The sequence below is a fragment of the Protobothrops mucrosquamatus genome, unplaced genomic scaffold (genome assembly GCF_001527695.2).
Source record: "Protobothrops mucrosquamatus isolate PMUCROS unplaced genomic scaffold, P.Mucros_1.0 scaffold56, whole genome shotgun sequence".
NCBI classification, from domain to species: Eukaryota; Metazoa; Chordata; class Lepidosauria; order Squamata; family Viperidae; genus Protobothrops; species Protobothrops mucrosquamatus.
Window position 1 is genome coordinate 536,394 of NW_015386436.1, and position 12,335 is coordinate 548,728.

Here is a 12,335-nt window from a genome sequence, read left to right on the forward strand (position 1 = left end):
TTTTCAATTCCTTTTGTGATTGTGTTTAAATGAGAGTATATTATCATTTATTTTATGTTTTATTTATTGCCTTGAGCATGCTTTAGATAGCAATATGAGACATAAATCATATAAATAAAGATGATATGTGGTCTGGAGGCTAAATCGTATGATGAACCACTAAGGTACGTTTAGCCTAATGAAGAGAAGGCGCAGGGAGAGATGATAGCAGTCTTCCAGTACCTGCAGGGCCATCATAGGGAAAAGAGCATTGATTTATACTCCAAAACACCTGAAGGCAGGGCAAGAAGCAATGGGTGGGAAGTTCATCAACATGGAACTACGGAGAAACTTTCTGACAGTGAGAAAAAATAATCAATGGAACAGCAGCTTGTCTCCTGAAGTTATGGACACTCCATCACTGGAGATTTTCAAGAAAAGAAATTGAACAACCAGTTGTCTGGAATGGTATAAAGATTCCTGCCTTGGGCAAGGGTTTGGACTAGGAGATCTCCAAGATCCCTTCCAGCTCTGTGATTCTAGAAAATAATAAAACAAAAACATGGTATCACTGGAGACGGGACTTTTAGCTTGAATCCCAGGTGGGCGTGTCCATGTGCTAAAGGTCCTTATCAGAGGCTCTTATATCCCTGCAACTGGAGGTGGGCAGAAGTTCCTGAGATGTGTAACACACTCTCATGTTTCATCTCTGAAGCTAAGGAAGACCCGTCTTTCTACCAAGCCTGAGTGTTTGAACCAACTGGCTGTTTTTCAGGATGGACTCTCAATTGTCCTAGTTCTTTTGATTTCTCCTTGCAGCTGACTGCAGTTCTTGTTTTATGAGAGTCACGGTGTAAGAAATTTGAAGCCTAGGCTAAACACCAAATCAAGTGGAGAATGCCAAACACACTCAAAGGCGGATGGTGGAGGAAAGAATCCTCTTGGGGGGGGGGCTGACCTGTTGATGTAGCAGTTCAACTATGTAGCTCAGCCATCTCCAGAGTCCAAGGCTGTACATTTCACTGTGAATTTATGAGGCCATTCAGTGTCACAGTTGGGGCTTGGCAATATTTCTCATCCAGAGGGTGGGAGAGGGAAAAAAAAGCACATAATAATTAAATCTCCCTCTTAAAAATTCCAGACCAGCAATTCTTGCCAAGTTTCCCTTAGGAGGCCAAATTAGCAGCTGCTTTAAAATTTCTGGCCTGGGAGGTAGAGGCTAACATTTTTAATCAAGGAAAGGATATGTTGGACTCTTTTAGAAGACCTCAATATTTCACCCTTAATGAAAAATAAAAATAAAGGGGCCTCTTGATTAATTAGTTATTGTAATATGAAATTTAATTCCAGCAGAGTGAATTTCTGGGAGAGAGGCTACGGTGCATTCGTTAGAAGACAAAAGCTGTACTCAGTATAGTTTCTTTCACAGCCATGGATGTGTGTGCGTGTGGATGGGGAAGAGGGAACTTTGTACATGCTCTGAAAAAGCACAATAGTGATAATTCGCCACTGTCCCCAGATTTAAACAAGCAACAAAATTGCTCAAAATCTCTGGTCCCTTACACCTTGTGAGAGGTGGACGTGGGCTGGAACAGTTTCAAATGGTGTCCATTTGGCAACTATGATATTAGCAAAAGTCTCCATATGTAGCCATGGGCCTTTTAAGCCAAGGTTCTAGGTAGCTCCTTCCCAGCACTTTGATTTCCTGCTGCATCACTGGCAGAAACAGAAGTGGAATGGAACGTGGTCCAGTGCTTTTGGCATGCAGGTTGCCATCAATGGGGCAGAGGTGTTGAACCCTCTGGATGCGCTCCAGCCAAGAGAGGCACGACTGATTCCAGGACAGAAGAGATTTCAACTTGCCCCACTGACCATGGGAGTTCTCCTTCAGCCTTAGCAATTCCTCTTCACAATGGGTCCTGGTCTGGCTGTGGCTCACATCCAAACTGCCTTCCAGACCACTTCGCCTCATCTTTGCTCCTCCTTTCTGACCATTTGGCATGTTTTTTTCCCCATTTTCTACAATCTCCCTTTGATTTTTCTCATCAAAGATCAGAAGACATTTTGTTTTTCAAGGTGAAATACAAAACGAGGCCTCATGTTTTGTGGCAAAAGGCAACTGTATTTGCAGTTGAATCTCTTTCTTTGACAATAGGAAGCAGCTTTTCCCAGTGCCCTTGAAGGGAGACAGCTGGCTTAGAGGCTTTGGAGTCATTTCCCAGCATCCGTTGCCTGAGGCAACTTGATTCCTTTACTTCTTTTTATCTGCACGGCACTCTCTGTTTCTTGGCAAAACATAAATGATCAGCAGAAATAATTCTTTGTATCCAAGTCTTGGGGACTGCTCTAAGCTTGTGCTCAGAAGCAGAATTCCGCCTTTGCTCTCTAGCAGCACAGCAGGAGCTCTCCGGCCAAGGTTTTTGCAGTCCTCTGGAGACAGAAAGTAATAAAACATAATTATGCACCTTAGCTTTGCTATTACAGCATGTTACTTTCTTTACCGGCCAAAGGACTTTTTACTTTTATTTTTGTTCAGAACTTGTTCTTTTTGCCCATCCTTAAACATATCCTAAATATAAAGAAAAGTAGTGGATTGTTATCTTTTGTATTCATAATATTACAGTATGTACTTTATATTGTATGATTGTCCCAAAGGAATGGGAGTGGCAATTCTCATCCTTTCCTGGCTTCTAGAAAGTGTTACAAATGTTCTAAAGCAACAAAATATTTTAAATTCTAAAAACCTGGCAATAAAATGTTCTACAGTTTGGCTTTATTGCCAGATTAGTGACTCTCATCCAACCTCAGCCTTCCCTGCTGTCCTCTCAACTCGGATTTCATATGTCTGCCCTCTTTCCTCTCACCCCCAACAGCTCTTCTTTCAGAGTGGCTCCTTTCCTTGCTTGGTCCTGCACACCAAGGCTGATGTTCTTTCTCACACTTGATAACCTTCTTAGGCCTGGCCTCCTACCTCCCTCTGATGACACACAGCAAAGTAAGACTCAAAGGTTGTCCTGGTACCAGATCAATCGTATTCCCAAAGGTGTACGAGAATGTTTGCCTTTGGAAAATCAAGGGATGCTACTTTGACACATAGGTTGGGTAAAATGCTGGGATATTCCTGGATACCTAATGCATTTGAAATATAAGAGACCAGAAGTGATTATGGCACTTCCAAAGGCTAGAGTAGCTGACTGTTCCAGCTAACTCACCTCACAAAGTGCACGCACAACCTGGGACACACAGTTATTAGAGCGGCAATAATATCTGAAGCTCAATTTAGGACATGCAGTTCTTGGGCTTAGCTTTTATTGGAACATGGCTATTATAATATTTTAGGAGATTGCAGCACCTGGCTAAGCAGGTAGGCAAAGTTGGATAAGAGGATCCCGGGAAATCCGAGGGCTGTGCATAATCTGAGAAACGGAAAGAAGAAAACAATCCCCAAAGAAGGCAAACTTTTATTTGATCATTGCCAAAAACCCAGCATGGCTTTATCCATCATTTGCGTTTGACTCATGGATGCCTTTGCTGAGCATAATAAATGCAAACGGCTGAAATGTTGAAATGAAACAAGCCAGAGTGGCCCATAGTTGCGCAGCGAAAAGGTAATCCAAACTGCCAATGGAATGACAGAGCCCATAGAAAACAGCCTGCAGAAAGAGGGCCACTGACTAGTTGTGCAAATGTCCAAGAAACAAAGGTCTGCTCAAGAGATCAAATAATCCTGAGTATTTCAGCAAGTGAGCTTTCAGAATGCAAAGATGGAAGATATACAAGAGCTGAGCAAGAATGGCCTGAATCTTCTCTGCCTCTAGAGCTCAGTCACAAACTTTTCAACAACAAAGCCCTGAAGGAGGTTTTCCTCCAGCTATGAGAATTGCACCTGCAACAGGAACATCCATGAGAGGAGGGGTAATAAAAATTCAGGATGGAGGCTACAATCTTGCAATTAAAGCCTGGCCCCTTTTTATATGCATTGTTTAGGTTTTTGACCTTCTGCCAGATGCCTCTATTGTGCACCTTCCCTGCAGAGATGAAGATCCAGTTACAGGTTTTCTGCCTGTTCATGTGTATATATACTTGCAAATAGTAAATAACACAGGGATAATCATAAACTGGGCATTCTTAAAACTGTTTTAGCCATAAGATAAACTCTCTTAGCTCCTCTGCTTTAGAAGTACTTGTCATCTCAGGTGACCATGGTTCTGAAGGCTTTATATAGGCTCCCAGGCTTTGGGAATTGAACAGCTTGGTTACATTGACATAGCTTTCTAAAATTATATTATGCCGTATTATTATATACTGATGTTATACTGTCTTATTAATTTTGAATGTTGTTCATTGCCTAGGGACCTAGCTAATTGAGGAGATAAATAAATCCTGTTAATAAAATCAATAATTTGTAAACTGACTCACTGAAAAAAACCTCTTCTTTTTCCAATCAGTTCAGAAATGAAAGAAGTGACTGAGATGATAAATTTAATTTCAAGTTGGTTTCTATGCAAAATAATAAACAAATGTAAATGCTACATCAAGAAAAGCAATAATTAAAGAACTTCTACAGTGCTTTAAAGATACCATTATAAGACACTGAGTTACAATTTGTCAAGCTATCGTTACCTCTGATTCAACCTATGTCTCGAATCAGAATGGCTTAGAATGCAGTATTGCAGGCTAACTCTGCCCATAGCCAGCAGTTCGATCCTGACCGGCTCAAGGCTGACTCAGCCTTCCATCCTTCCCAGGTTGGTAAAATGAGGACCCAGATTGTTAAGGGCAATAGGCTGACTCTGTAAACCGCTTAGAGAGCGCTGTAAAGCACAGTAAAGCGGTCTATAAATGTAAGTGCTATTGCTATTAATCCTGCTTCATGAATGACCTCTGAAATAGTGCATATATTTTCCCTTTGATCCTACTGCTTATAAAATCTTCCATATAACTTAGTTCACAAAACACTTATGATGTAATACATCTGTTAATCTTTAATGTACCACAAGACTCCTCCTAATTTTCACATGGAATTCAGATAAATGATGTATCCCTCTTTTTAATATATAACCACACCATTTCATGTATTATGGTTTCTTAGAGCCAATGACTAAAACTTTGCCAGGGGAAAAATATTTTTCTTGGTTATCAGTTCTTAGTAATTTGTTGTATAGGATAGGAATATAACATCATGTTCTGTAACAGCAGAGTACTGATAAGCATGCTGTAATTAACTGACAGTGTGTAATTGACAATTATTTGCTTATATTTGTTTGAGGGACTGTTTGTCCTGAACACACTGATACTCTTAAATCAGGCTCCAAATCTTACATTTCAGCTGTGCGTGAAAGGTCACTATTTCTCAACAAGTTGGTCTCCATTTATCCCTCCCTCCCATAGTGAATTGGTAACCTAGTGCTTCTCAGCATAAGAATTATTAGTTCCCTGCAAATTTCAGGTTCATATTGGTTCCAAGATTATCCTCCTATCTAGGGACAAAATGCTTTTTAGTTTAGCAGTCTGTTAGAGCAAACAACTCAATACTTAGACTCTGAGAGAACAGATAAAGTTGAGGATAGTTAAGAGTTCTTACAACATTACAAAGCAGTAACTAAGATCTCTGATCTTAAGATATTTATTTTCCATCTTCACTGTTATAAGATACTGGGTATATTCCAAGTTGGAGGGACTAATAGTTTTTGGCAGTATCTTGCCTAAATGCCTAAATTTGTTTCATTTATTTTTTTGTTGTTTCTGATCTCATTGAGCAAATATTTAAAGCAACTACAAAGCAAAAATTATATTTAGAGATGGTAGAAAAGAGTGGGCACCCTACAGTGATGTTCCATTGTAACAATTTAGCTTTCTAACGTAACCACTGTCTTCAGCTCTAAACTCAGAAGTGATAAACCATACAGTGAAATTTGCTATGAATTTAGTTGACAGGATGTACAACTAAATGTGCAGAGTCCTGCATTAATCAACATGTTGCACCCACAATTAGGATTTTCTGATTCATACACCTACATCTCTTAAAATAAATCCAGTTTACATTTAGAGGAAATTATGGTCAACAGGAATAATCTTCAGCTATTATTTCTCATCTGTCCCATAAGAAATATGGGCACTGGACTCCTTTGATTTTTGGCTACTATAGGCTAATGTGGTTTTCCCACAATAAAGGTTAATATAAATTCTTCAGCAATGGAACCAACTGCCTCAGGAGGTGGTGGACTCTCCTTTGCTCAAAATGTTTCAGCAGAAACTGGATGGCCATCCCTCAGGTTTGTTGAAGTAACAGGTTCCTGCAATGGGCAGGGGATTAGACCAGATGATCTCCAAAATCCCTTTCAACCCTCACATTTCATGAATCTAAGATTTACTTATTGGTGAACTGGTTATATTTATTGATTGTGCTTGATGCACAAGCTTCTAGGCAGCCCTTGAACCAATCCAGGCTACTTCTGACCAGAAACCCAAGATGGTGGCCATTTCTTCTCATTAATGAGGGAGATACTGTTGGTTAGCCCCTCTTCACCTCTGTGCCACAGGAGTCAAAATATATTCTTGTACTGCCATTAGTAATTGTACTCAAAATGTCTCCTGGAAAAAACAAAAAGGAAATTTTAGGTGAAGCACTCTAAATATCCAGCCATTTCTCCCTTTCAGACTGTTCCATCGCCTAGAATGCAGGCTTGTAATGGAGGGACCTCTTTTTGTGTTAAGCAACATGTTAAAGCTTTGCTAATGAGCTCTACTTAACCTGTCTTGGAAGAGGCTGGAGACTATGAAGCCACTGACATCCAACTGAATATTTGAAGATGGTGGTGTTATCTATACACTATGCAGTAAAAAATTCAAGTCCTTGTCAAGAAGAGAGAGCTGAAAAATAATTCCTGCAAACGAAGAACCATCCGAATCTGGTTGCTGTTGCTTGGCTAGCAGCTATCACTTCAGCTGAAATTTGACCTGCAACCTGGATTATATCCATGACAGCAAAAGGTATTTATTACACCTGCTACCGCTCTCTGGGATGAGCGGACTTCGCCCCTTCATCAGCGAGGAAGCTGGGCGTGGAAGGCAGGCAGGGCAGGCAGGGAAGAACCAGGATCTGCACCCCAAAACCTTCCAATGGTGACTGCGGACAATTTGCCCAGGATTGTGGCTGGCTGGCTGGGGAATCTTATTTTGTAGAGCAGAATGAAGTTATTTCATTGTTGTTTTTCCTTTTTGTCTTGCAGGCAAAATTTCTAACCCAGGATCAGATCAATGGTACGTATCTTTCTCATTTCAAAAGGGAAGCTTCGTACCCTTCTCTTTTATTTCTTGCCTCCTGGTCTTCCTTGAGGAAACTTCACGCCAGCTTTCTGGGGTGATAGGTCAGATCCCTTTCCCCTTCTGTATGTCTGGCCTTGCAGCTGTAATAAACAGATCCCTTTCCCCTTCTGTATGAAAGAATGTGTAAGACCAGATGTTATCATTCTGTTGATTTTCGTTTGGAAATTCCTTGCCCATTGATGTGTCAACTTCTTTATCTCAAAAACATGTGATGGAAAATATTTTTGTACAACTTCATCTATGAAACCTGCAACTGATCCCTAGCTAAAAGTTCCTGCTCCATTACTGTCATAAGTTGAAACTACCTGCACTCTCAGATGAACCAAGCTCACAGGATTTGTTGTGGGGGAAAATGGAGGACAGAATATATATACCCTGTCTGGAGAAAGGATCTAATAATTAAATAACTAATATGTGGGCGACTTTGCCTCGAACTGTGAGGTGGGCAGCGTACAAATTTAATAAATAAATGTCTCAGCAAGTAACAGCCCCTGAGTGATCTTGTTTGAGTTCAAAAACGAAGCAGGATATCTCTTGGTTAGTACTTGGATGGAGGCTAGAAGGGAGGCTCCTTGTTGTAGGCTAAAACTAAGAAGTCAGGAAGACATAAGAGAAGATGAGGATAGTGACCCATCATCCCTGCCAAGAAAACCTTGTAGACACATCTGTGAGCCCACCAAAAGTCAAGGATGAAGACATCTGGGCTTTTAAGGATATAGTCATAATAACCGCATGATCATTAATTTCTTTTAAATTCAGTAGGAATTGAAATAATCTTTAGGGTTTATCCTCCCTACTGTGGAGAGTTCAGCCCCCAGCTCAGCTTTTCTTGCCTCCCAGCCTCAGAAACCACCTTCTCTTTTTCTCCTGAACAGAATTCAAGGAATGTTTTTCCCTGTATGACAAAAGGCAGAAAGGCAGAATCAAGGCCAGCGATCTGATGGTTGTCATGCGCAGTTTGGGCACTAGCCCAACTCTAGGAGAGGTGGCCAGGCACCTTCAGCTCCACAAAATCGGTAAGTGTCTCCCTGCCTTTCCTCTGCCGTCCCCCCCCCACTTAACATTTGGAGATCAGCCAAATTTGCATATTTAATTAACATTAAAAGTAATTCATATACAGTACATTCCCAGTCACGTGTTCTTCTACTACAGAAAAAGAGTGTGCCACTGGCACTATTTGGAAAGGTTCCAGGGGACGCAGCTATAGATCCATGGTAGGAAGCAGGGGTCTCCAAACTTGGCAAGCATGGCTGGCCAGGGAATTCTGGGAACTGAAGTCCACAAGTCTTAATTGAACCTGGAAAATGCATAACAATTCAAGCTGAGCACATTTTTCTAGTATGATGCTGATACTAGAGGCTGATTTCCTTTTACCTTTAAAATTTATGTGTGACAGTAAATGGCAAAGTAGGAACTGCCTTGGGCTCCCTAATGTTCTGCTGTAAGCGTATTAATTCATCTTAAAAGTTCAGCAGATGAGAAAAGAGAAAGGTCTACATTAAGGATCATTAATAAAGGGGCTGAAATAACTCAGAATTACAGAGTTGGAAGGACTTTGGAGGTCATCTAGTCCAACCCCCTGCTTGAGCAGGAGAATTTATATCATTTCAGACAAATGGTTGTCCAGCAAATTTCATTATTTGTCCAAGTAACATCAGTGCATACACTGGTAACAAAACATCTGCAAGAATGTTCTATAGCAGCGGTCCCCAACCTTTCTGGCTCCAGGGACCGGTTTGGGGAATAAAATTGTCTTCCATAGACTGGGGAAGGAGGAATGGTTTTGCACATGCAACCTAGATCCCGTGCATGCGCAGATGAAGCTTCACTTGCTCGCTTGCGCAGCCTGGTTCCCAACAGGCCACCACAGACCGGGGTTGAGAACTAATGTTCTACTATCCAGCTCAGAGAATACCAAGAATGCACAATTCAGCCAGGAGCTATATATATTCTCTAGTGCGTGGTTTGTTATCTTTCTAAAGAAAATAAATCCTTTTGAAAATAATCTTCCATTCTTGCCTTGTGGCATTTTTACCCTTCTAAGGTAATTTTCTAAGTTGGGAACATGGAAAGCTTTTGAAATGCAAATCTCAGCAGTTTTTGTTCCACAGATTTATTCAGTTTAAACGAATTGGGAGCTTTTTTGGACTTCTGCTTGAATATAGTCACCATTGGCAAAGAAGATCTTTAGAACTCTTATCAGCATCTAAAATTGTTAAAGAAATTTGAAGAGCTTGCTATAAATCATCACTGAATTGGTTCTGCAATTTTTATTCTGGTATTATAGAAATAAAATGAAAACAATTCTACACTTTAAGGAAAGATCAGCTGAACTATGAAATACAGTTCATTTTCAAGGATATGAATTATCCTTTTCTAATCATGGAATGATGATGCAGGAGAAAAGATGATCAGGACAGTTTGAGGAAACTTTCAAAGCCTCAAACTATTTTTTTAATCTTTAAACCTTCCTTTTAAAAAAGTAGGCATCTAGTCACTCTGGGAAACTAGGATGTCAGCCCGGAGCAGAAATGGACCACCTTTTGATACCTGGACCTATCCTTGACCCTTGGGGGTGGGGTGGAGCAAGGTCTGTAAAGCTATTCCAAAGGTGCTTTTTCAAAAGCCAACTGGGCTCTCTTTATTTTATTTTGAAGACATTTAGCTTCTCATCCAAGAACCTTCTTCAACCTTCTGAAGAACTGAAGAAGCTTCTTAGATGAGAAGTGAAATTTTTTCAAGGAAAAACCAAGGGAATCCAGTTGCTTCTTGAAAAAGCACCTTTGGGACAACCATGACCTGGATGACTGAGAATCTCCCTAAAGGCCTGTAAAGCTAGAACTATTTTCCTTGTGGGCAGGCAGGCAGGGCTAGGGTTTTTCCCTCTTGGCAGAGTTTGGGGAGATCAGGAACTTTCTATTGTATTCCTTATTGTATGTAGACTATTTCAAAATGTATTTGTGCATTTCCTTACTCCAGAGTGGCAAGAAGCCATGGCATTGACATTTGGTTCTAGGTTCCATACCAGCTTAGGATGACAAGCAGACTACTCTGATTCATATGGCGAGACAGGCTGGGTGATGGGCTTTAATAGTACCTTCTTATACAGTGCTGGCCTCGCACCTTCCTTCTCACTTACAGATGTGAATGAAGAACTGGAGTTTTCAACTTTCCTGACCATCATGTATAGGCAAATACAGCAGGAAGACCCAAGGAATGAAATCCTCCTGGCCATGTTAATGCTGGACCAGCAAAGGACCGGATTCATCTCAGTGGCTGAACTGCAGGCTAAGCTGATGAACCTTGGAGAAAAGCTATCCAAAGAAGAAGGTGAGTCTCCTGCAAAGATCTCTGGCCCTTGGCCCTTGGAAGAGGGCCTTTCTCAGTTACAGTGGTACCTCGGCACTCGGAGTTATAATAATCATCGTCCATGTCCAGACATTTGATGCATCTACGTGGCTCTCTAGAGGTTATTCTTAGTTTTAACACCACCAACCCCCTGGTAGCCTAGTGATTAGAATGCAGTATTGCAGGCAAACTCTGCGCACAGCCAGGAGTTAGATCCTGACCGGCTCAAGATTGCCTCAGCCTTCCGTCCTTTCGAGGTGGTAAAACAAGGACCCAGGTTGTTGGGGGGTGGGGAATAGGCTGACTCTGTAGATTGCTTAGAGAGGGCTGGAAAGTGCTGTGAAGCAGTATATGGGTCTAAGTGCTATTGCTATTGATCTATACCAAAGGTCCCCAACCTTTTGGGCATCAGGGACTGGTTCCGTGGAGAGGTTTTTCCACGGACTGGAGGGTGTGTGGTTTGGTGTGCTGCCTGCATCTCGCAAATGGGGCTTTGTTTGTGTCGCCCGGTACTGATCCACGGACTGGGAGTTGGGGACCCCTGATCTATACCATACTTGGGAGTTTGTCATATTCCAGACCTCAACCTGCTTCAAACCAGGTTCCTACTTCATGTGCCTTTGTGATGTGGGAACCACCTGTTCCATCGTTTCCTTTAGCTGTGAGGATAGCTGTAACCTGAAGTGGTTCAATTAATCTGCCATTGCTTACAGTGGACGCCCTTTTGAAGAACGCCAAAGTGGGACACAACGGACTGGTGAGGTATGAAGACTTAATTCAATCAATCACACTTCCAGCTGATGATTATTGAATTACAAAAAGATATTTGGCTGAAGGCAACCATGCTGCGTGCAGCCTTCATCAATTCTTCTTGGAACCTGGGGTCTGCCTGCCTTTTTGTCTTAAAAAATAAATGCTTTGTGGCAAACAAAAAGAAACATGTTAAGCAAAGATGTTGGCTCTTTCTGTGTAAAATCTATTATGCTTATTTCTGGTTCAGCTAAGTTCCTTTAATTTTTTAAGTAGTCAAAAAGAAGGTGCTTACAAGCTGGAAAGATGTTTCAGTATCATGCAGTCTATAGAGCAGGATTCTGTGAGGCAGCGCATTGCAAGGGATCGGGATGATTCAGCTGCGCTGTGGTCACCAAGCTCGGTGCGATGAAAGCATCAGAAGCAGCCACTGGCACCGGAGGCTCTCAGGGGAACCTTGTAACAAGGAGCCGTGCAGTCATCATCCCACGGCCACCCCGACGTTCCCAGAGACTCCTGGAGTGTTGCACGGGCTCCAGCTTGGCAGCTCCCGATTTCAAAGACAGCCGGTGCCTCCTGGCAGAAGTAGCAAGCTACAATGAAGGTTCTTTCGAAGGGGCAACTGGTTTTTTTGAATAGACTTTTTCATTACCCATTTTACCAAGAATTTATCTCTTGCAAACCCAGTCTGTATTGTGCATCCACGACAAGCTATTCCACAAGAGAGAACATAATAATGTTTTTTATTACATCTAAAGATGTTTTACATAAACAAGTAACATTCAATAGGGTAAACCATTTCTCTTCCAATGCATGTAATAAATATTTTCACTTGGTACTTTTATACAAACTGACATTGGTCTACTATACATTTTTAAAAGCCACTTTTTAAAACTTGTTTGGCATGCTGTATGGAAACTTAGGAGAAA

At 41.4% G+C, this 12,335-nt stretch overlaps 1 protein-coding gene across 1 annotated transcript; it reads left to right on the forward strand.

The window, feature by feature from the left end:
• Positions 1-7,217: 7,217 nt before the first annotated feature.
• Positions 7,218-11,467, forward strand: CALML4 (calmodulin like 4). The gene is made up of 4 exons (XM_029283334.1): positions 7,218-7,242; positions 8,184-8,330; positions 10,450-10,638; positions 11,370-11,467. Exons 2-4 carry the CDS (start codon positions 8,249-8,251, stop codon positions 11,465-11,467), a joined length of 369 nt encoding a protein of 122 aa, XP_029139167.1. The 5' UTR covers positions 7,218-7,242; positions 8,184-8,248.
• The last annotated feature ends 868 nt before the right edge of the window (positions 11,468-12,335 follow it).